The sequence below is a fragment of the Mytilus californianus genome, unplaced genomic scaffold (genome assembly GCF_021869535.1).
Source record: "Mytilus californianus isolate M0D057914Y unplaced genomic scaffold, xbMytCali1.0.p SCAF_4, whole genome shotgun sequence".
NCBI classification, from domain to species: domain Eukaryota; kingdom Metazoa; phylum Mollusca; class Bivalvia; order Mytilida; family Mytilidae; genus Mytilus; species Mytilus californianus.
In genome coordinates this window covers 105,372,965-105,397,338 of record NW_026262690.1, presented here as the reverse complement: position 1 = coordinate 105,397,338, position 24,374 = coordinate 105,372,965, and the positions used below count along the sequence as shown (strand labels likewise).

Here is a 24,374-nt window from a genome sequence, read left to right as displayed (position 1 = left end):
CGTAAAATTTACAAAGGGATGATTTCAACTTCACCATTTGGAATTCTTGGTTTAATATACCAATAGAGGAACCTGTAAATCGTCTCGAATTCCGTAATATATTCAAGAGTATAAATTTACCAAAAAGTCGGTCATCGCCACAGTTTTTAACTAGCATAAAGACACACACATTTATAAAAAAGAGAAATGACTGGTGAGGTTTCTGCCGTTGGATAGTCAAGTTAACATGCAGCGAGGTAAAGCATTATTTTGAGCCCTAAAAATTCCCTCTTTTAGCGTTATGAGCTGAATAGCAAAGGGTACACAGAAAAAAAGAATCGTTAATATCAGTTCTTCTGCACTAAATCATGTTAAAAGCACTCAACCCATTTGTAATTAATACTTTATGTATCGTGCGAATAAAGGCGATGTGGGGTATACATCAATGAGACACAAAACCAAAGACAAAAATAACAAAAAGACATGATCAGCAGTATCTTTCTTCTAGAAAATGTCTAGGCGAAGTCAGAACTATGATATAGTCTACAGTTCCTTTGGTAGCGTTTTCTTGTATTGCATTTCTGTTTTTGCTATCCTTATTAAAGCTTTAAAGTACTATTGATTACATTGTTGTGACAAATGTCATTTTCTTAATAGTGCATTCATGGATGAAACAAACAAGGAAAATGCTGCTCTCAATTTATTATTATCAAATGTTTTTACAAAAAAATAATAAACGAAAAAATAAATAAGAACCAAAAGTTAACAATTAACAAATAATCAACAAAACAAAAGTTAATCTCATTCGGTAAAAGTTCTATATTTAACGGCATTTATTTTGGACTTGCCAAGAGTTGGCAAGAGCGTATGCATCAGATGTGATCTGTTTGTTAGACATCATCATGTCGTCAAATCTCTCGTTGTCATGGACACCAAGCAGGCCACCTGTTCTACCATGGAACCAATGACTGAGTTCAATGTCATATGACGCTGATTTTATGTTGTTGACCACACCAAAACCATTTCCATCGACGTAAATGTTGTCTCCTACTTGTGAAATTTTTATCTCGTCTGAAGCATATGGAAGTTTGCTCTCTACTCCATCAACACGGACCTGAAAAATATAAAACATCAGAAATAATAATAAATGCTAAGAGGATAATCATTCGCTGTTCTTCCAAAGACAGAACAAATTCTTAAAAGGAGAGAAAACACGTTTAATTAATTGTGTATACATTTTTGTAATCAAAAATCACATCTTAATTTTTACAAAGTTATATAAACTCAACAAAGATTAGCAAAAGACACCTACTTACAGAAAAGAAGAGATCGCACGGGGTAAAATTTGTAAAATTTATTTACTTTCTCGGATGAAGTTTGTAAAATGAAATGCAACTCTTAAAGTTTTAGCAAACTAGTGATTCAATAGCCAAAGAATGTTTACCTTTCCATTTGAAGCCACTTGAACATTTTGTGTGGAGGTCATGACAACCAATTTTTTGCTCTGTCTTCCCATGTAACTAAGAATGATGCTGAACTTGTCTTTGCCAAAGTCACGTGCCAGGACATAACTGCATTTTCCATTGAAATCAAATTCTTGTCCATCAAAGGTGGTGAAATGATCTCCCTTAATGTGAGCATGGGCTGAAACATATTCAATTAATTTGGTATACATTTTTGTAAATGAAATCGTGATAATATACTTATCACCTATCAATTGTAGTATAAATCTACAAATTTAATAATACAACTCAACTTGCCTATTATGTTTTGTTGGTTTCTTTTTCTTTTGAGATAAATTTAGAAAGACATATCCATTAGTTAATTTTCGTATATTTTAGTTTGATAATAACATAGAATTCAATAATTCATAATCTATTCCTAAAATTAGTTACAAAAACATTGCTGCGTCAAATTGGGAATTCTTAAAACGATCACCTCAAAAAGAATTCAACATACATGAAAAAGGAAGTTTAAGTCAGAAATTAAATACATACATGTGTTAAGCATCGACTTTCTAACATTTAACATAAGGATTAGTCATTTAGAACATTGAACTCTAAATGTAGTTTGGGAAAATTCATTGATCGTATTGTTAACAAATATTTCATTTAAATATAAAGGCAAAATTTATATATTTTACTCACCACCAAACGATGGACTAACTGCATGAGACCATATATTGTTCCAGGATGAAAGTGGATTAGATTGTGGAATGTAAGATCTGAGATTCTCAATTGGATTGGTTATCCTTTTTACTTCTGTTAAAGATTTCATTTCCAGAGGTAGATAAATGTCCATTTCAAAGTGACCTTTCTTTGGGTCATATACTGTGACTTTTGTTTTCTTAACATCAGTTATTAAGTCTTTGATATTACTGAATTCGTCTCCAATGTCTTTTTTAATAAAATTGACGAATTTGATAAAAACAGATCTGATGTTTTCTTCAATTTCCCAGTACTTATATGCCGATGAAGCCTGGAAAGAATATAAGAAGCATTCAGTTACCACGTAGTTTATCGAATTTACATTTCAGTACAATAAAGAATTGTCAACTAAGAAAAAGAATTTATCAAGAGTTCAACAAAAAAAATTTTCTTTAAATTGAAGTAAAATATAATCTTTGCTGACAAACATTATGAGCATTTTTAGCCGTGAAAATAAACTGTCGGTGATATTAATTTGATGGTGTCTACATGTTAGATATCGAAGGATGGATATAACTCACCATATGATATACTGGGGTTGGAAGTGTTTTTATTAACCCGGTATTGATAGATTCTCTTGCATTGTAGATGGCTGTATTGTATCTGTCGGCCATTTGTTTCAGTGGAATTGTTGGTAATCTTGAACGAACTGATTCCAAAATTTTGTTACTTGAGATAGATGCAACCGAATCTGAAAAGATAATTTAGAACATGTTTTCATTTGAAACTACATTGAATCGTAGAACAGTTTTTTAAATTGGACATCAGCATTTATATTTTCCCTTTACATCTTTCTCTTCTGTATATAAGGTTAAATTCATGATTTCAATTTACAAAATGCTTAAATAGTATCTGATATTCACATCTTGAGTATTATATCTTTATTGACGTTGATGTAACTTTGGAAATAATGAGTAAATTTATTTCTGAATATTTGTTTTATGTATACCTGTTACATGTTTTCTATATTTGGTATATACACCTTCAATGGTGTTTGACAGCTGTGTTGTCTGTGATTGTATGCAATCTAAAACTTCAGTGTAGTACTGTAATGACATGTCTTCCATCAACTGTAATAAAATTAAACTATTAATGTGTTTTACTTTTAAAAGAAAAAAAATAGATTTCATTAAGTAGGTTGATACACTTCATTGATGGTTTTCTAGTAAAATGTTACTGTTCATAGTTGTTTTTATAGTGAAATGTTTAAGTAATTACAATACGATAAAACATAAACGCTATAAAACAATATGATAATGCAAAACCTTATTCCTTTTAGTGCCCTTTTTCATTATCTTAACAAAAAATGATATTTCTTTGAATGGTATACCAATGTCGAAAAGTGAAAATTATATTCAATTATTTAAATTTAGAGGAATCTACCGTAGTATACCATTGAAAAAGAGTAAATATCATTTTGATTTCATTTGGTACAGGCATTGTGAGTGTAAAATATCGACATCATAATGTACAAAAAAACGACACCATGATGTACAAAAACTTGATGCATCGCATTAACTCGCCGCACAAGGTTTAAAGTGTTTCAACATTCCAATTAATCGTGACCTTGTGTACTTGTGTGTGCACTCGATATCTACTCTGTTGGCAGTGAACCAAAAGTCGAAACACAATATAAATAGGGTGATCCCTTCAAAATAAACACAAATAATAGAATTCAGTCTCATAGTACATATCATCTTTATAATTTTTATCTGTTACATTTCTTCACGCATACGGTAATGAAATTTCGTTTACCATGAAGGCCAAATTGTACGATCAAGAACAATTAGTATTGCTCCTGTTATTATCCATCTGAAAACTGTTGAGAATACAACTCTTTTCATTATTACCTACCAAAATAATACGAAATATGTATTCGCTTTGCTCAGCGACGAAAGATAACAGTAATTATCATACCTTTATCAATTCAGTAATTTCAGCAAGATACAAATTATAAAGTGTCCAGTCCATATCTCTTGTTAAACTGTTGATTTCATTTTGAAGGGATTTCATCTGATGCCTTCAACAATAAAACAAATTGTCAGTATGATAATTAAACATTTTTCATAGAAATTAAAAGTGTTCAACTACTTTAGCTCATTTTGGATTTACTTAAATTTGTGTTTACGCTCTTTTCTAGTGGGTTTGAGAACTCCCTACATTTCTTTTTAAATAACCATTCAGCATTCATACTTTTGGTATTTCTATGAAAAATATTTTTATTGTTATACTAAAACATTTATTTTGTTTTACATTTAAAGAAATTACAAAATTTTGAATTTCAATAAAAGTGAAAATTTACGAATCAAAATTGCAGAACAATGTTTATAAAGATAATCATTTGTTTTTAAATACCTGATAACATTTTGTGTTGTTTGGAAATGTCCTACGATATCATTTAAGTAGAAATCATTATTGCGTCTCATTTTTTGAAGTTCGGTAACTCTAGCTGACATAAAATTGATGTATGGTTTCATGTCTTCTTTAATAGCAGATATGATCAATCTGTGTTTGGCTTGAACCTCCTCTTCTACAGCAACCCATGATGTTTGCAGTGCTTTGTTGATGCCATTGCCATACTTATGAATCTTGTTCAATCCAACAGACTACAAAATTCAAAAATAAAACATAATGCTTTACTTAAACAACGAACGTATCATTTCCAAGAAGAATAATGCAAAAATTAAAAGAATTTTTTTAATTAATTTGCTTCAATATGATTTCTATATTCATAACTGTTATATTGTTTGAATTGCTCATTGGTTTGGTTTGTATATTTTATAAATTATATTTTGACAAATTACTGATGTAAAAATACATATGTTTTGCTTTAATTTGTAATTAAGTAATCTATTGTTTAACACTTGTGAGTTTTTTGCCTTCACTTTTAATCTTTAACAAACCTTGACGGTTTTCAAAAGATCAGGGTTCCAGTGTACACGTGTATGGAGTATTTTGGAAGTCTTCAGTTTCAGGTTGATCAATGTATCGGAAACTCTCTTACTGTCCACATCTCTGAAAACTTCGGCAGTGAGTCCACTTTCATCTGACATTTTAGCATTCACATGAAGGATGTTTTGTGGATTGTCTGAAACAATATCAGGGTAAAATCATAAATGCTGCACATGTTAATGGTTTTTGTAACTTTGATATTGAAGAAGTATACCTTTCTTACATTGAGCTCAATCCGAATGCTACATATTTTTATCATGAACTATTTCTATGATAAGTACACAGATCATTATCTCTAATCGTCATATAAAAGGTTGAGATTTACAGATGTAGTACCCCGAATTAATTGAACAGACTACGTGCTTTGTTATAACTGTCATCAAATACATGTTTACCCAAGTTTGTGAATTAGAAACATAGAAAGCTTTTCTGTTTAGCAAAAACAATAAGCCATAAAAATAGCAGGCAATATCATCGAGGGCAACTTTGCCTGAGGCAGTAGTAACCTGTACTTAAAAAGCATGTTTCGCTTGAGAAAGTTGCAACATTTGCTTTGAAAAAAATGCCTTGCTTATAGAAGCTGCAATCTTTACTATTAAAACAGACTTTGCCTATAAAAAATGAAATCTTTGTAATTAAAAAACAGAATTAGTTGCAACCTTAGTTGATAAAAAATTAACTTATTAGTATATATATATTGATATCGATTGGGCTAGCTTTTGGTTCTTACCAATATCATAGTTCATGTTGACATCAATACTGACATCGGATGGGTCAAAGACAATATCTGCACTGACTGGTTTGACATTATCATACAGGTTCTTTATTGACACTTTGTATGGAGCCGTAGTTTGTACACTGCCTTGGATATTGATTGATTTAATAGGCGTTTTCAGCTGTAAATGAATATAAATGTCCTTTTAATACACGTATTCTGATAAAGCATATCATTTCTATAGAGTATTACATTTGCAAACAAATCTCAAATTTTACTCTAAATATAACATAGATTTTTTACAGGTTTGTGGCTATTTCTTTTATTATTAAATGTATTTTGTTATATTAATTCTCTGAAATTATTAATTTGTCATGGACTTTAAATGTTTTCTCTGTTCATAAGTATTCGAGTTCCGCCCTTTTGTTGACCTCTTTTCTTCTTTCTTAATTCAAATAATTCTCCATTTGTGTTTTTACAAATTATAAACTACTACTGATTATTCGGGTGTCATATAGCATTGTAAATAACGCCTTTTTGTTTATGATTCATCCCCAAATATGACAGTAAAATAATAACTTACATCCATCTTGATGCTTTTCTTTAAGCTATCGATTTCTCCCATTATTCCAAAGTTCTTTGCCATTTTGTTTGCTGTTTGGTATTTAACATCGACAGAAGCCATCTTTTTGTAAACTGATGATTCTAGGAGTGAAGTTACTTCAACGTCAACAGTAGTATACGGATGTTTGATTCCTAGGTTAAAGCTGTAGTTAGTGTCAGTACCGGATGAAAGATCTTCCAGTCGTGAGGAAAGAATTAGTGTCTTCCTTGAATCTTTGGAATACTGGAATTCAGTTTTACCATCAAACAGAACAGATCCCTTGTTGAATTTCACCTTGGAATCAAGCTTTACATCCTATTTATGAAACAGTAAATGAACATCGGTTAATGATTAAAAAACCAAAATATGAGACTTATCCATAGAAAATAGACTATTATAGGGTTTTTTTCGTAATGACCCTGAAAAAGTTTTTTTTTTAATTTAACATCCATCGATAAGAATAAGATTCTTTATAAAATGTTTCTTTCCACTTGATAATCAGGGGTGGTAAGAAAATACGATTACAGAAATTGAACAATTCAATTAGTCATTGATTAAGTTATCTGAGAATTACTTAAAATATTTCATTACCTGTCCAATACTTGGCATTTCGAGAACAACATTGGCATCTACACCATTTTCACTAGGAGTTATATCCCCTTTAACAGATACTTTTTTTGTCTGGTCACCATCAGCATCCCAATAGAAGGCACCAGTTACCATTTTAGATCCAAGACGGTTTTGAATTTCGTTTGTTAACATGAAAGATCTGTTTGGGAAACGGAATTTCATACTAGTATCTCTGTCATCATTGCCGTGTTTACAGTCATAGGTATATCCAAATACATTGGCATCATCTACGTTTACATCAAGCGAAATTAAGTTATGACTTGTTGAACGTTTTAATTCTCCTCTAAATCCAATGGTTTTTGACGGATGTACAAATCTAAGTGCTAAGTTACACTTATTATTGCTATGACTATAAAAGGCTTCCATGTTCATATTGCTGTCTGTTTTGTCTGTATTCCAGTTTAAGCTGATATCACTGTTCATCTTCTCGGCTTCCATGTTACCTCCAATTCTGAAGTTCATAGGTCTAGGGTGTCTTGTTACTATGGTTACTGTGTGATGCTCAATATTTGAATAAGATGTGTCAATATCTAGCAGAGGTTTCCCGTTGTATTCCAAGAATATCGATTGCATGTAGTTACCAGTAGAATATTTATGTCCCATATTGACAGTTATAGTTTTAAGGGCTTCGAAAGGTGTAGAAATTGACATTGATGTCTTGATATGCTTTCCACTAGATATCTCCGAAACATCACAGGAAGCATCCAATGCAATGGTCTTTTCTCTATTCCACGAGGTTTCAACATGTGTTTGGTATTCATTTCTGTGTTTCTTGTTGACAAATGAAACACTCAATCGTTCGAAGGACTTAAAACCTGTGGTAAGAATTGCAGTGGTTTCCATGTCCGAAAGAGAATCGTAACGGAGATGAACTTCGGAATTGATTGGTTTAATCAATGGAGTGACAATTTCGATTGTGGCGCGCAAATCTTTGATGTCTCCTGTACATGATAGATTGATCTCGGAAGATTCAAGTCCCTTAAATGGAGTCTTCAACTCGATTCTGGTTGTCATTGGTCTGCTTTCTAAGTCTACTAAACCAGATAGTTTAACGGATTTCTTATTCATTTCAAAAGAAGTGTCTAAACTGTAGATCATATTTTGTCTTTCTAAGTTTCCCTTTAGAGACAATGATCGAAATGCTTGAAACGGAGTCCTGACATCCATGTTGAACGATCTTGGTGACAGTTTAACATCGCCAGTAATTTGTATTCCAGTTGAGCATTCGTAGTTTGAAAATACAGACAAAACCTGGTCAGTCCCGTGCCTGTATACCCATCTCATCAACTCGTGTCCTTTCACTGGAGTTTTTACTTCTGCTTTTATATCCATCTTTCTGAAGTTCTGGTTGAGATAATTAAGACTCATTTCGTATACCTTTTCCGGGGAAAGTGCAACAACAGCTGATGTGCTGACATAATTTGATTTACGAACATTTTTTACCGTAGCTGACATTGATTTAGCTGATTTGAAAGGCGTTTCTACCTTAATCGATGCCTCATAAGATGGTTGACTTTTCAGTATGGTTTCTACAGAGATTTCATCATTATCAATTTTTGCACTTATTTTAGAAGTGAAATCGCTGAAGCTTCTTCCACTTTTTAATTCTATTTCAGCGGTTTTTGTGATACCAGCAATGTTGACATTTAATGTTGATTTTACCTCTCCCATTTGTCTACCTTGAATGTTGGTCATCGTGTTCGACGAAATTTGGTTGTTACTTCCAACGGAGGCACTAAACGAGGATGAAGACTTTGTTAAACTTCCAGAGATGTCATACTTGATGTCAATGTCTTCTATAATTGCTGTTTTTAGTTCAAGACTTCCTTGTAAATTACTTGTTGAGGAGATATGCTCAAAACTAAGGTCATACATGTTTTGACCTTCAATAGCGAAATCAGATGTGAGACGAAAGTTTGAAGGATTGTTGTTGAAAACTACGTTCATTGACATTTCGGTTAATCCACTGACTGGAGTTTTGATATTAATTTTTCCATTGAATGGTGAAGTCTTATCAAAAACTCCATTCAATTCTACATTGTTAGATCCAACGTTCCCATTGACTTGTGTCGTAATTGTATCCCTGTCAGTTTCGTATAAGAAATTAGCTGCAATCTTCTCGTATCCTGCAACTGGAGTCTCTAGTGTAATTTTGGCGTCTATTCCATTGTATGTAACAATTGAGAATCCCCCATTGACATTTTTAGAGTTGTATATAGCATTCAAATTCGCGACAAATTGGTTTTCTCCCATTCTTCTTGTCAAACTGAAACTGCTGTCATGGACAATATTTCCTGCGAGTTTAATCAGTAATGATCCAATTAAATTGTTACGGTTTATTTTTGCAGTAGACATTAGTTCAATGTCGTCAGTAAGTGGTGAAATTGCAGCTACTTTTACCTTGTATTCATCAGAGTACTCAACAAGGATGTCAATAGATCCTTTCTGGTTGTCGACTGATATTTCAACTGCAGTACCTACTTTGGAATCAGTCATGATCATATTGAATTTTGAAGTCATAACATGGGTCTTGTCGCCATATGATAGTTCTACATTTGAGCTAAATCTTTGAACTGTTCCTTCTAAAGATATTTTCACAAATGCATCTAAGGTGAATGGTGATTTGAAAGTCATTTGAGCGTTCTTGTTGTCTTTTACGTCATATGAACCATCAAACGAAAATTCTTCGCCGTTGTAGGACGCAGAGATAGCAGTTGAAAGTCTCTTCATTTCACCAGTTGTTGTATGTCTAATATTTACTTCATGTTGACGAGAGCCTTTGTAATCCAGCTGAAGTTGAGCAGTGAAATCTTTTGGTTCTCCGTTGTATTTTACAATTGTAGTAATGTCATCGGTCCATGGTGATTTAACAACCATACTTCCATCAATTCCAGATGATGTGTCAATAGAAATGTCTCCGGATACTGTTTTATCATTGTAACTTGCCTCGGTGTTTGCCTGGATACCTGTTGATTTCTTGATTAACTTGTAGCTTACTCTTGCGTTTTGTTGCAATGCGCCATTGTAGGTGATTTTTACCAAGGACATAAAGTTTTTCCAGTTACCTTTGTGGGAGATCGCAATGATAACGTCATTATACATTGGTGTTTTCAAGGTGATCTTTCCAATAATGTCTTTTCTAGAATCAAGAGTTACCTCAAAGGAAGCTGTTTTGTCATTGTATTTCACTGAAGCCAGTGTAAAGAACTTTCTGACTGATCCATCCAAACTGAATGAAACACTGGCATCGTGCTTTAGAGAACCACTGTAGGTAATTTTAAGACAGGTTTTGAAATTTTGTATAGATCCCTCATTTGAAAAAGCTACAATGATATCATTTGTCCATGGTGTTGTGACTGTTATTCTGCCTTCAAGAATGTTTGTTGTATCAAAACTTACTGCAGTAGATACCATTTTGTTGTTGTAGGTAAAAACTGATTTAGTTGTAAACCTAACCAATGTTCCATCCATATTAAAGATTAGACTTGCATCATGCTGCAATTCTCCACTGTAAGTAACTTTAAGACAGGTTTTGAAATTATTCCCCGTGTTTTCGTGTGAGAAAGCCAAAATCATGTCCTCGGTAAATGGCGATTTCAAAGTAACTTTCCCTTCAATATCCTTGGTTGCATCAAAATTTACATCGAAGGATACCATTTTGCTGTTATACATTAAAGATGATTTTGTTCCAAACTGCATCATTGATCCATCAAAGTTAAATTTAATGCTGGCATCATGTTGTAATTTTCCTTTGTAGGTGATTTTGAGACAAGTTTTGAAATTCCTTACGGATCCCTCGTTTGAAACTGCTACAATTATGTCATCTGCAATAGGAGTTTTTAGTACTAATTTACCTTCAATGTCTTTAATAGCATCAAATATAGGTTCACCTGATGTGGTTTTACCATTGTATGTTAAAGCGCCTTTAGTGTTAAAATTCATCATTGATCCGGCATGATTGAATGTTATGAGAACATCGTGTTGCATTGATCCACTGTAAGAAATTTTGGCAATGCTCCTGAATGTCAATGGTGTTCCATTATGGGAGAAAGTGACAATTATGTCATCAGTCATAGGTGACTTCAATGTCACTGTTCCTGTTATGTCACTAGTAGCATCAAAGGAAATGTCTGCAGATATTCTCTTGCCATTGTAACTAATCTGACCATTACTAGATAATTTCTTGTATGACCCTTCGTGGTTAAATGATGCCTGAATGTCATGAGATTTCTTTCCGTATGACATCGAAGCAGCTGATTTAAAAGCAGTTGGCATCTGTCCTTGATGGTTGAAGGAAAGGAGGAAGTCGGACGTAAATGGTGTTTTCAATGAAAATTGTCCATTTATTATTCTCAGAGACTGGAATTGTAATTCAGCCATTATTTTCTGGTTGTTGTATTTGGCCTCTGCTGCAGATTTGAAGTTTCTCATACCACCGTCAAAGTCAAACTTTCCTGAAGCTGATTTTCCGTTGTAGGTAACTTGTGCATTTGATTTCAGAGATTTTTGTTCCTTTACTGCAGAGAAGGTGACTTCTAATTCATGTTGTTTAGCTCCACTGTATGATAATTGAGAAAGTGATCGTAAGTCTTTAAAATCGTAGTTAGAGGACGTAGCAAAGATCACTTCTTCTGAAAATGGAGTTTTGAGGGATGCGTCAATTTGTACTCCATTGGTCAGATCAGTTGTGATTTGTCCAGTTATTTTGTCATATCCATATGATACTTCAGAAGATGATTTAAAACTGTCCCTTGTACCATCATGGTTCATTCTAAAGACGAAGTCTTTAGTAAATGGAGATTTCATAGAACCTCTAATGTCAAGACGATCATTGACAATGACTGTCAGATCGGCTTCAGCCATTTGTTCGTTTACTCTCATTTCGCTGTGACTATCAAAATTCTTTATAGTGCCAGAAAACCTAGTAGATACATCAGCATTTCGTAGTCTTGCAAATGGCGTTCGAATTGTGACAGATGCCTTTGACATGTCATCAGATGAAATTGTGACGTCAGTCGTTATCTTCTGTTCGTTGATTCCAGCTTCAAAATGACCGTTCATACCATTCATCGGTCCAGTTTTAGAGTATATAATGTACATCGTCTTTGCAGATTCAAATGGAGTTGCAATAGAAATTCTTCCTGAGACATCTGATTTGCTGTCCATTTGTGTCTCAACAATGATCTTTTCTTTTCCGAATGATGCCTGTAAGGTTGCTTTGTTGTTGAATATGACACCCTCGTGTTCAAAAGTTGCTTCCATTTTTGGTACCTTCAATACTTTGATGGAGACAGTTCCGAATGTTTGTCCTCTTTGACTGAACAAAGTATCAAAATCTAAAATGGTTTGTTTACCATATGTAATGCTTGATGAAGATTTCATTTCCCCCTCATTTTTATGCAAAATTGTAGCTTTTACAGTTTCTGTATATGGTGTCTGTAATGTCAGTTGTCCCTCTACACCACTGAGTGAATTAAATGAGACATCAGCGACACTCTTCTTCTTGCGGAAAAGAACATTTGCTCGCGAACGGAAATTATTTAAGCTTCCACTATGAGTAAAAGAAATATCGGTTTCCTGATAACCGACAATTGGTGTTGACATTTTCATTTCCGCTGACAGTTGACCTACGGTATTGAAATTGATCTGAGCTGAATACTTGTCCTTGTTCGCTGCCAAATCCATTTTTGTGTTGAATTCTGATAGGGAACCCGTGTGAGAGAAGGAACCAGCCATCTTTTCATATTTCTTAAATGGAGTTTTAATGGAAATATCAGCACTTCTCGTTGGTTTGTTTATTAAGATATCTGCAGATATCGTATCTTTCTTGAAGTACGTAATTTCAGCATGAGACTTTATCTTGCTATCTGATGTTTGATGCGACAATGATGCCTTGACATTTTTGTAGCCAACAAAAGGTGTCTGTGCGGCTAGTAAAATATCAACGGAAGGTTTAATTGCAAATCGTATATCTGCAGCGACCATGTTTTGTTTACCACGAGCTATCTCTGCATGGGATTTAAAATTAGAAAATGATCCTTCGTGTGATACAGCAGCATTCAGTTTCTTCCAACCGGCAACTGGTGTTTCTACACTTGCTTCCCAGTTGAATTTAGACCCTACTGATGTTTTCATGTTAGCCTTGATGACGTCTTTTCCTTTTTTAACATTGGCATCACACTTGAAGCTCTTCCATGTTCCTTCGTGCTTAACATTGGCAATGACTTTCTTATATCCTTTAAATGGAGATACAAATATAAATGTAGCTTTCATTACTTTCGCTAGGCGGAAATTAAAATCAGTACTTATTTTCTGTTTCTTGCTGTAGATTAGGTTTATTTTGTTTCTGAAGCTTCTTAGTTTACCCTTGTGAGAAAGAGTCAAGGTAATATCTTCAAACAGTGAAGAAGACAATTTCACTGAACCCTGGAGACGTTTTCCAGAAATAAATGCGACATCAGCGGAGGCTGGTTTCATTTTACCGTAAGCATATTCAACATGGGATTTAAGATTCCTCAAGGACCCTGTATGATGGAAAGATGCTTTAAAGTCATCCATGAATGGTGATTTAACTGTCAAAGATCCTTGCATTTTAGCCAGATTTTTAAAGACTACTTCTATTTGATGTGGCTCACCCTTCTTGTATTGTGCTTTAACGAGGGAATTGAATTGTTTTATGCTACCTTTATGACTTATCTCCAAAGATATCTTATCCATAGATGGACATTTGTAAGACACGGAAGTCTTAAAGTTAGCTTTATTAATAAATGATATGTCCAATATGTGTTTCTTGTTGCCCTGGTACTGAAGTTCGCCGTGTGTCTCCATTGAGGGATATTTGCCTTGATGGTAGATTGTCAGACTTACTGGTTTATTGTGTGGGCTTTTGACGGTGATAGAAGCGTCTTTCCTTTCAGCGTTGCTAGCGGAAGTGTCTACAGAATATATATTTCCCTTGGGATATTCGATTCCTACATAAGATGCAATGCCTTTGTCGTCATTTGTGTGTTTTATGGAAGCAGATGCATGCTTCAATTTGGCGAACGGAGTCTGAATTTCTATAGTTGCATCCATGTTATCTAAATGTACTGAGTGACTCGATTTGACACTGATAAACTTAGCTGGAAGGTATTCTATATTAGCAACTGTTCTTGTGGAACCGCTACTTCTTTGACTAGAGACGGCTATCTGACTATATGGAATGACCTTGAATGGGGTTTCAATGCGGAAGTTACCATCGAATCCACCATAAGTATTTACGGCACTGGATACCAAGAACTTCTTCGTGATTGGTTCTGCTTCAATGCTGCTTAAAAGAGAGAAAGATCTTAAGTCTCCTTTAGCTTCTATTACTGAGTTAATTGTTTTCATGGATTCATATGGTGTGGCAACAAATGTAGTGAACACAAAAGCATTATCCCAACGGAATCGGTTTTCCAACGATATTTCCTTTCCGTTATCGTATCTGAGTAAGCCTGACGTCATAATTACTTCATCTTGTTTCTTCTGCTTGATATCAACAATAATGTCGTCTGTAAAGGGTGTTGATGTCTTCAGGAAACCTGTTGGGTACCCAGACGTCAGGTCGACAATACCGTTAACGGCTATTCTCTTCTTATCCATTTTCAAACTGACTGACGCCTCTTTCTTGACATCAGATTTATAGTTGATGTCAGCAGCGTATTTTGTTCCTTTAGGACAAGTGTAAGTTATCCCAGAGTCTATGGCATTATTTCGAGTTGAATGTTTCAATGATACTGACATTGTTCGTATGTCATTGAAGGGAGTATTTATGTCTAAACTGCCTTCAACGTGATTATTCTGCACCATGTAGTTTGATTTTATGATTATTTCTTTCTTTGGGAGATATTCAATAGACAGATCTGATGATGTCATTCTAGTTGATGGTTTAGAAACCAAAATTATTTGACTGTATGGTATTTGTTGGAATGGCGTTTCCAAACGAATTTTCCCATTTAGTCCATTGACAGAGTTCCATTCGGATGTCAACTGGATTCGTCTAAAAATAGGTTCAATTTCTATTCTTGCGACTGTTTTGAAAGCGGTTATACCTCCATCTAAACTGAGTAGTGTTTCAAATTTCCTGACAGACTCTATTGGTGTTACGACTGATATCTTGATAATTTTGTTGTCGTCCCATCTGAATCTATTTTCCATGGCCATAATTTCAGTTTTTCCATACTCAATAGAAGATGAAATGATCTGTTCTCCATCAACTGCTCGGTCAATACTTAATACAATAGGTTTGGTAAATGGAGATTTAATTTTCAGTTTACCATTTTGACTGTTCTGCTGACGATCATAGGTTCCGCTGACATCGATTTCATTATTATTCATCTTCATATTAATTTGACCTGACATTGGAAAACGGGCATATTCAGATATAATTGAAGTTTCAAAAGCGAATTCAGACATTTTAAAAGACTGTTTTGACATTATCTTGCCAACTTCTCTCTTGTAGTCTACCTGCCCAGACATCATTACGTTATCATTAATAGATAAGGTCGCTGAACTGTCTATTAGTGATGGTCTGTGTTGATGGTCAACACGCAGAACGATATTATCCATAAATGGAGATTTAATCTTTAGGTTAAAAGATATTCCGCCTTCGCTGAACGTGATGGCTTGTCTTCCATTTACGTCAAATTCATAAGATTTGCCATCGATATTAGATTGTATTTTAGAAGTGAGTTCATTTTTGGAAATGCTGTGGTCCCAATTTGCATCATATTTGTTATTTGGTACAATGACGACAATCTTTCCTTTATTCTTCAGCCCTTTTTTCGTAAATCTGTGATTCATTTGACCTTCATACTGGTATACCTTGCCATTATGCTCCACTACTAAAGCGTTCTGGTATTTGTTGTCAGTGGTTTTGTGGTGGAAGCTTACAGACGCTGTTTTCAAGCTAGATAATGACGATTTTACACTCATTACACCGTTTACATCCCGGTTTTCGGTTGTGCCATCATTACTGTATTTGATATCAACTTGCATTTTCTCGTTGTTGAGTTCAGTTTTCAACATACTTTTCAGCTTTCCGGTGTAATCATGATCTACTTCTACTGAGGACATTCTGAAGCCATCAAAGGGTGTTTTTACTGTAACTATTCCGTGAAATTTATTTGCATTGAATGGTTTGTCCAAATTTACTAATACTCCAATTTTGTTTGATTTCTGCCAAGTGATATCAATTGTGTTCTGGTATTGTTTGGTAGTTGACATCATATCAAAATTCAGTTGTACTAAGCCAGATGCCGGTGTCTGCATTCTAAGGGTTCCAGCTTTACCATTATCTTTGTTGTTTAGATTTAGATCTAATGCTACTTTTTCTTTCCCTGCCACTAAGACATCAAAATGGCCCATGGTATTTTTATCAACAATGTGATTATAACTTGACAAGACACTAGTGATTGGGTTGACAAATTCTAGTCTTGCATTAATATCCATGGAGTTTTTGTATGTCAAATCCCCTACAAGTTTAAGTCTTTTGGATTCATCTTTATCAGCATCCCACTTAACATCAAATTTTCCTGAATACTGAGGATGGTTTTTCATCGCTTCAATGTCAGCTGTTACACGTCTGCTGTTAACCTTCACATTCCCAGACATCTTGACCATAACCTTCGGTTTGTATTGGGAAGTAAATGCCATTACATATGATTTTCCTATCTGTGCTCCAAGTCTGAAATCACGAGGGCTCCCGTTTATCTGACCGGCAATGGTAAATGGTTTTCTTCCTGGAAGTGTTATATCATTGGATATTTCGTATTCAATATTTGACATGCTCTTAATGGTGGATTTTATCGTTGTTCTTTGTTTACCAATAGTGGAAGCGAAGTCGTTGGTAAATTTTTGCTTGTTTTGCTGGATAAAGACATTTGACATGGAGAGGGTTTTCTCATTCCATGAGAGGGAAAGTCCACCAGAAACGGATGTCAATTTCTTTGTTTTATCTTTCAAAAAGACTGATGTGCTGAAGGTATGTTTCTTTCCAACGGACATTGAAACGCTGGTATCCAGTGCCTTTTTGTTATGGATATGACTTCCTTTTATCTTCAAGTCTGTTTCCTAAAAAACAGAGCGTTTGATTTCATATAAACATTGGTCATCAAGAAAGTTCTGACCTGCATATGAAATATCTTATTCATTCCTAAATGTAAATTCACTTACAGACTATACTGATATAATATTATGTTAATCTATGGCTCTATGAAAAAGTGATATACTGTATATGAAACATAGAATAGTACCTTTACACTGCAAATTATTGTAATAGCTTACTGATTCAGGGTGCTTCAGTTGTGCGCTGATTCTGACATCACTTGCCCGCCATGCTAACTGGTGTTTTACTGTCGATGAAAAGCTTATCATTTTGTTTAGATCTTTCTTATTCGCACCATACTGGGCATTGAAGTTGGTTGTTGTCAGTTTAGCGTTTGTCAAAAAATTCATTCCGAGATTAAGGTTCAAATGTGACTTCTTCTTGAAATTCAAAACACTGTAAAGAAATACCAAAAGCTCTAGAATATATGTATCTCAACTTAACATGTTAGACAAAAAGTTAAATTACATTATATGAACAAATTGTCTGATCAATTAAGATGATGGCTCAATATTTATATGTGATAGTTAAACTATTCAAGCTGGCTTTGTATAATTTCTGACTATGTTTGACTTAAAGATAATCTAGTAAATCAAATAATAACTCTCACCCATTTCCCTTGACCGATGTTGCTTTCTTTGTTGATTTCATGATGACCTTTGTGTTCATGGTAACCTTATCACGTGCTACACGTGGTATGATATAATCAAACGTGGTTCTGGTAATGATAGATATAGGTTTAATCATAACATTGGATCTGCCTTTAGTTGTCAGAATTGGAGATTGAATGTTCATTTTTGCCTGATAACGGGCTTGCTTTGCGTTTCCTGTATCTCTTACTTGAACTGAAAACAAAAATTTTAATTGAAAATGATTCCCACAAACATTGAAGGTTTGGCTCTAGTTTAACCATTCGCTACAATTTCCCGATTGAAAATGTCTCTAACATGTCAACAATATAACATAACTTTTGTATTACTCTGTTTTGTTTCGTCTTTTAGATTTTGACGTTTCCTCTAGGGTCACCATCTTTTTATATCGCCTACGGAGATCAGTAAACAACATTTGAAATGTTAAGTATATGTAGGTTCCCGAATAAATTCATATAAAATTCTGTTATCCATACACAATCAAGTTAAATCCCAACAAGTTCACGTATCATAAGAAATCACATTATATTTTCTAACATGAAAGGGTAAAATGCATATAATAGAACAATAAAATTGAGAATGGAAATGGGGAATGTGTCAAAGAGACAATAATCCGACCAAAGAGCAGAAAACAACCGAAGGCCACCAATGGGTCTTCAACACAGCGAGAAAATCCCCACCCGAGGCGGGCTTCAGCTGGCCCCTAAACAAAAATGTGTACTAGTTCAATGAAAATGGGCGTCACACTAAACTCCAAAACATATAAATGAACTAAAATTTAAAAAAACATCCAAGACTAACAAAGGCAAGAGGCTCCTGACTTCGGACAGGCGCAAAAATGCGGCGGGGTTAAATATGTTTTGTGAGATCTCAACCATCCCGTATACCTCTAGCAAAGGTAGAATAAATAAACACACAGCAATACGCACAGTAAAACTCAGTTTAAAAGATGTCCGAGTCCGATGTCCGAATAGGTAACAAAAGAAACTAAGCAAAATGACAATGATACATACATTAACAAAGGACTACTAGCAGTTACTGACATGCCAGCTCAAGACCCAAATTAAACTGATTGAAAGATTATTTCTTTATCATATGAAAATCAAGCACAATCCCTCCAGTTAGAGGGTTTAGTATCATACCATCATAAAATATATGAGAACAACATTACCCGTATCATTCCAACAACAGGCAAATCTACTTACCAAAATATTTCATTGGAGAACGTGTCAATCCAGTTACGGTCATGTCAACCTTCATAGCTTTCTTATATTTGATTTCCACAGAGCCACCAAGACCCATCAACAATTTTGTTGGGGTTTTTACTGAGATAAATGGACTGTATCTCAAAGATTTCTTAGTTACTAGTTTCTGCATTCTGGTTTCGAAGCTATACTCTTGTTTTTTGTCCATTGTCAAACTGCCCTTAAGTGATCTGATAACCTTCTTGTTAAGCATGGTTACTACAAATAAAAACGCCACAACCCATATAATTAAACTTTTCTGGTTTATAGAATCATGTAATGGTACACAATTTGGAAATAATTCTATGTCAAGAATGAACAAACCAAAAGTTTGATTTAACCAATCATTGGTTAAATCAAACTTTTGGTTTGATCATTCTGAATCTTTAAACATTGAAACAGTGACAGGAACAATTTCAGTAAAATCAAGTATAAGGTGATTGTTTGCATTTAAGGTATATAAAACCAAGTGATTAGGAGGTAAATCTTAAAATCTTGTGTGCTTATTTGTTTTGATTTATTATATATTTATATTGACATTCTTTGCAGAGGGAGATGGCTTTGTCTATTATTATCAACACTTTAGATCGTATGGCATAATCATCAACAAACTTGGACAGTATCACATCTTTGAAAGAAAACTCACATCTCATGTTGATTGGTTGTTTTGAAACTCCAAGAACGGTAAATGCAGAATCCAAAGTTTTGCCCGCTAAATATTCAATAGTTCCATCAAGTTTGATGTTGTCCTTCTTTGGTATGACTATTTCTACAGATGGTGTATATACCATTGTAGAAGATTTCTTCTTACTAGCTAAAGCTGCATTGACTGAGTACTCTGATTGGTCAATAAGTAATTTACCATTTACTTGTCTTTGTTGTGTATTGACAGCTCCTATAAAATACATTAGTGTTTGCTTTTCTATTTGACAGATTAATACTTAAAAAGAAATTCTATTCTTATTTGTATGCTAAATAAGAAAAGTACCGAACTCCAAGGTAAATTTAAAAAGGGGGACGTCCATAAAACCAAAATCGTGGTTATTCAAGGTTCCAAACTTTAAAAGTAATAATGATTTATATTTGACAAAAAAAATTGATAGCATTGTCACTTGCAAATAACATTGGAAGTGTTAAAAAGTATTGCATAACTCTGAATATATTAAAAGTTACCGTTGAAAGTGGCCTTTTTCCATGGTGACAGCATCAGCATTTCAATATCATGCTTCTTCATATTCAAATTAAAACCAAGTCTCATTTCTCTATCGACCTTTGACCCTGGTGTGTTTAATCCTATATTGGCAGTCACTACAGATTTTGTCTAAAATATATTATAATAATAAAACCAGTATATCTCACGTTGGCAAAAGAGTTCAAATTAACCATTTAAACAAAAATAAAAAATAAAAGCAGAAATAATATATTTATATTCTTATATATTCTTGAAGTATGATTGGTGTCACTATTATTAAAAAAACAAAAAAAAAGTATTATTACCTAAATGAAAAGATAGGGATTACATCTCTAGGCCAACAATAAATCCATAATTTTTTAACATAAGTCTAAAGCAAAGAGCTAAAACTGCAAATCAGAGATGATTACCTTTCCGAATTTATACTCCATTTTGTAACTAGTATGACTGTCTCTCTTGTACAGTGTAACACCTGCTGTCAATGGTCCAGTTAAAGGGAAATATGGAGAATCAGCCTTTAAAGAAGCATTAGGATAGGAAATTTCACCACAGAGTTCAAGTCCAGTCACGTGTGAAAGTTTATCGCCAGTGCATAGTTTCTTTGTTTGTCTGTTTTGTGTTATCATCTTTTGTTCACGGGTCTCATCACGATGAACGGTAAAGAATGAAGTTCTGAAAAAAGAGTTAAACATTAAGATTTTACAAGACAAAAACTGAGAAGGGTTTATATGTTACAAAATTAACATATATATGGATATGGATAAGTTACTGCTTTCTCTTTTCTTCTTTCAAACACGGTTTACTTTTCCAGAAATGCAAATTTAAAAGTACAAAAGAAGAACTAAACAGTCAATGATTCTAAAATGCATGCTGTTTGTGTATGCTAATAAGTATTTTAGGGTTGTCATTCGAGTGAAGTTTACCTTTATTTCACCTCGCACTTGATTCTAAAATAATTGCTAATTCGTGATAAAAAGTAATTACAAAATTAAAAAACAATAACGTACAAAAGTATAAACCTAAAAATATGAGATGAGTACACTATGCCATATGTATTGGAACAGATTGGCAAACTTAAACCACAGTTTAAAATTTCGATTTCATACTTACTTCGCTTCAAATACTTCTGTCTTAGAATCTGGTGTTTTCCATTCGGCACTAAAGAGTTGTCCACCTTTAAGTTCAAGATGACCTTCAACAGCAGAGGCAGAGTTCACTGAAGATACCATTTTCATTCCAGCTTTAGTTACAAAGGCATCAACAGTCATTAGACTTGTCACCTCCAAAGCAGCACTGATTTAAATAGATATTTATATTGATCAAGATAAAAAAAAATGTACCTCGTAAATATTCATTTCTTAATGATGCGTATGGATATATATCTCCTGAGATCTATATTCTTTCGCATCTGTGTTAACTCTAGACCAGTAAAAGATCTATGCTTTTACTGTTTAAAGTTAAAGTGTAATAGTTATTACATTATTGGGTAATGAACTGCAATTTTTTGTTAATGTGAATTTTTGTTTTCTTTTAGTAGATCATTTTTATTTAGATAATATCATCTATGTTGAGGTTTTTGTTGCGAATAATTACGACAAGCGTTGTGTTCGAGTGACCAAAGCGAAAGGAGAACATAAAACACCATTCAAACTATTGTTGTCGACTGGTGTGTGCTAATTTGGTTAATGACTTTGCTGATGTTTCAGTTTTTCATTCAATCCTACTTTTGGCTTTGGTTTAGTTTCATTTTTTCCTCATTAGTACGCTTATTTTTTGTGTTGTGTTTTAATTGTTTTAATAGTAAAATTGTGTATACGAGTATTTAAATTTTACCTCGGTCGAATTTTTCCATCGATGGAAACTGTCATAGGATTTGACTTAATTTGTCTAATGTCCATTTTACCGGACGCTTGAACGTCAATTGTGGCACTTCCGTCTAAACTGATGTTGAGCGGGAAACCAGACATAGTTGGAATAACAATACTGGTATCCAGAAACATGAAGCTTTGCGTGAAAGAATAGTCTTGCTCTTTAGCCAGATTGATGATAAAATCCAGAATGTTGAAGTTTTGTCCTTCAATCAGACTTTTAATATCGTCGGTGTTGATGTACTGTAATTCATTGCCAAATATTCTCAAATACATGCTACCTTTGAACTCTTCCATGGTTGATCCAAACTAGAAATAGCAACAAAAAGACTTTAATTGACGCTTCTGTATTATTCAAAACAAAAAACAAACAAAAAATTATCAGAGAAAAAGTGTACAAAACAAGCGTTAAGAACTAAATTTCTGGTTGTTTATATAAATTTTGCTTTTTAAACAAAACGAATGAAAAATTAATATTCAACCAAAAACAGGGAATAAAGGAATAACATGAATGGATTTCAAATATAACATGAACAGAAAGGCTACCTTTTTCCAATATTATTTCATTTTTGTTTTACCTCCTCATTTAGTTTATCCATTGCTTTGTTGCTAATTCCTTTCACGGTTTGTTTGACAACATCCTTTGACTTGCCAAAATATCCTTCAGGTCCAAAGTAGGATTCAAGGAAATACTCTAGCCCTTCTACTCTTCCACCAAGCTCAAACAGGTTGACAGAGTGACCGAAAAGATCGATGGTTAGGTTAGTCATGGCTGATCTTGGAAGAAAAGACTGAGAAGACCAAATGAGATTGCTGTCAATTGCTGCACCTGTGTTAATCTTTTCTAGGAAAAATGAAGCTTCATAGTTTCTGGAATACTTCATTTTTTCTAAGTTGAATTCTTTCTTAAGCATGTCATTGGATAAAATTGATTTTATGCTTTGTTTCAGTGGACTTGATGTTTCCACTAGATTTGTAAGGTGAGTCCAGACAAAGGAGCCGACTTGATTTACTTCTTCTGATTCCAGCGTTGTCTGGATTCTGTTGAGGATAGATTTTGAGGGAATTGTCATCAATCCTAGATAAGCAGCAATTCTTATTTCGGAATCCTCATCACGATTTGAGTAAATTGTCATTAACTCGTTTCTCTGAAAGAAAACAAATCCTATGTTGAAGATCTATTTCTTACATGTCAATTTTACCGGGTCCCACTAGATGTTCACTTGACTTTAGTTTGTCAGATTCCAGTAATAGTATATTCGTTATTTGCCTTGCACACACTGTTTTTAGTATAGTTGGTTTTTTTTTACCCAAAAGAATTATGAATGTAAAATGGTACTCTTTTTATAAAATAAATCAATCATGATATTTAATGACAGTTACACAAAATAACATTCACAATAGTGATCAGGCTGTATAATCTTATTTATTCATCAATAAAATTAAGACAATTTCAAAAATAGTTGAAAAATATAGTGTTGGCAATTTAAGTATTCAAATAATAGTTTTAATTATCAATAGAAACTTATTATGACACGAATAAGAAACATTTAATAAATTTTTTAATTACGTTTGCATCACATGTCATTCGGCGGAAGGCTTGAGCTGCCGCAAGGCGAACCTCTGTCGGGTTTTCTTTTCTAGTCAAACAGCTGTTTACCATTGTGATACTGCTAGAGAAACCAGCATTACCAAAGGCACGCAAGGCACGGATAATCTGAAACAAAATTTTAAAGCTCAATGAATTTTCCTAAATTCAAAACATTTTTGCCCAATACTGACAATATTATTCAAAAGCGAATTATCTAATGAACAATGAAAACTTTTTTTAAGAATGAATGAAAATGCTTACGTTGTAAACATTGTTCTTGTCTGCATAGCATCCAACACCAATCTTGTCTTCTAAGCTCGCCACAAGGTTTACCAAATCAATGTCGTTAGCACAGGAAGAAGTTTTACAGTAGGTGTACACCAGTGATGAAACTGCAAGCATGGCTTGTCCGTTCTTTGTATTAGTCAATAAAGGCTATAACGAAAAGCATGAATACCATATATTAAGATGAAACGTATGTATACATTTACATATTTGAAAAAAACGTCGCTGTCCTTACGTATACAGATATTTACATATTTCAAAGAACCGTCATTATCTATACGTATACATATATTTACATATTTGAAAGGACGTCACTATCTATACGTATACA

At 33.7% G+C, this 24,374-nt stretch overlaps 2 protein-coding genes across 2 annotated transcripts; both read right to left on the bottom strand.

Moving 5' to 3' along the window:
• Positions 1-666: 666 nt before the first annotated feature.
• LOC127738981 (uncharacterized) lies at positions 667-10,913 on the bottom strand. The gene is made up of 11 exons (XM_052250485.1): positions 7,049-10,913; positions 6,437-6,772; positions 5,869-6,034; positions 5,090-5,274; positions 4,542-4,792; positions 4,104-4,206; positions 3,136-3,256; positions 2,708-2,877; positions 2,127-2,457; positions 1,424-1,623; positions 667-1,093 (listed from the first exon to the last, which is right to left on the bottom strand). The coding sequence occupies exons 1-11, from the start codon at positions 10,787-10,789 to the stop codon at positions 803-805; spliced, it is 5,895 nt and encodes a 1,964-aa protein (XP_052106445.1). The 5' UTR covers positions 10,790-10,913; the 3' UTR covers positions 667-802.
• A 19-nt stretch (positions 10,914-10,932) lies between these two features.
• Positions 10,933-21,569, bottom strand: LOC127737174 (uncharacterized). Its single transcript, XM_052247705.1, has 9 exons — positions 21,410-21,569; positions 20,710-20,971; positions 20,281-20,428; positions 19,754-20,002; positions 19,069-19,326; positions 17,824-18,058; positions 17,393-17,609; positions 12,719-17,179; positions 10,933-10,950 (listed from the first exon to the last, which is right to left on the bottom strand). Exons 1-9 carry the CDS (start codon positions 21,565-21,567, stop codon positions 10,933-10,935), a joined length of 6,006 nt encoding a protein of 2,001 aa, XP_052103665.1. The 5' UTR covers positions 21,568-21,569.
• Between the last annotated feature and the right edge of the window lie 2,805 nt (positions 21,570-24,374).

Coding starts and splice junctions, on each gene's coding strand:
- LOC127738981 (XM_052250485.1), bottom strand. CDS start 10,789: ATGATGCAGTTTGGAACAAAATCATCTTTAATGTATAACAGCAAAATG. Junction 4,207..4,541: donor ACAACACAAAATGTTATCAG/GTATTTAAAAAC, acceptor TTATTGTTGAAG/GCATCAGATGAAATCCCTTC. Junction 2,458..2,707: donor CAACCCCAGTATATCATATG/GTGAGTTATATC, acceptor TATTCTTTCCAG/GCTTCATCGGCATATAAGTA.
- LOC127737174 (XM_052247705.1), bottom strand. CDS start 21,567: ATGACTGTTGATGCCTTTGTAACTAAAGCTGGAATGAAAATGGTATCT. Junction 20,972..21,409: donor ACAGAAGTATTTGAAGCGAA/GTAAGTATGAAA, acceptor CTCTTTTTTCAG/AACTTCATTCTTTACCGTTC. Junction 19,327..19,753: donor ACAACCAATCAACATGAGAT/GTGAGTTTTCTT, acceptor TTTTATTTGTAG/TAACCATGCTTAACAAGAAG.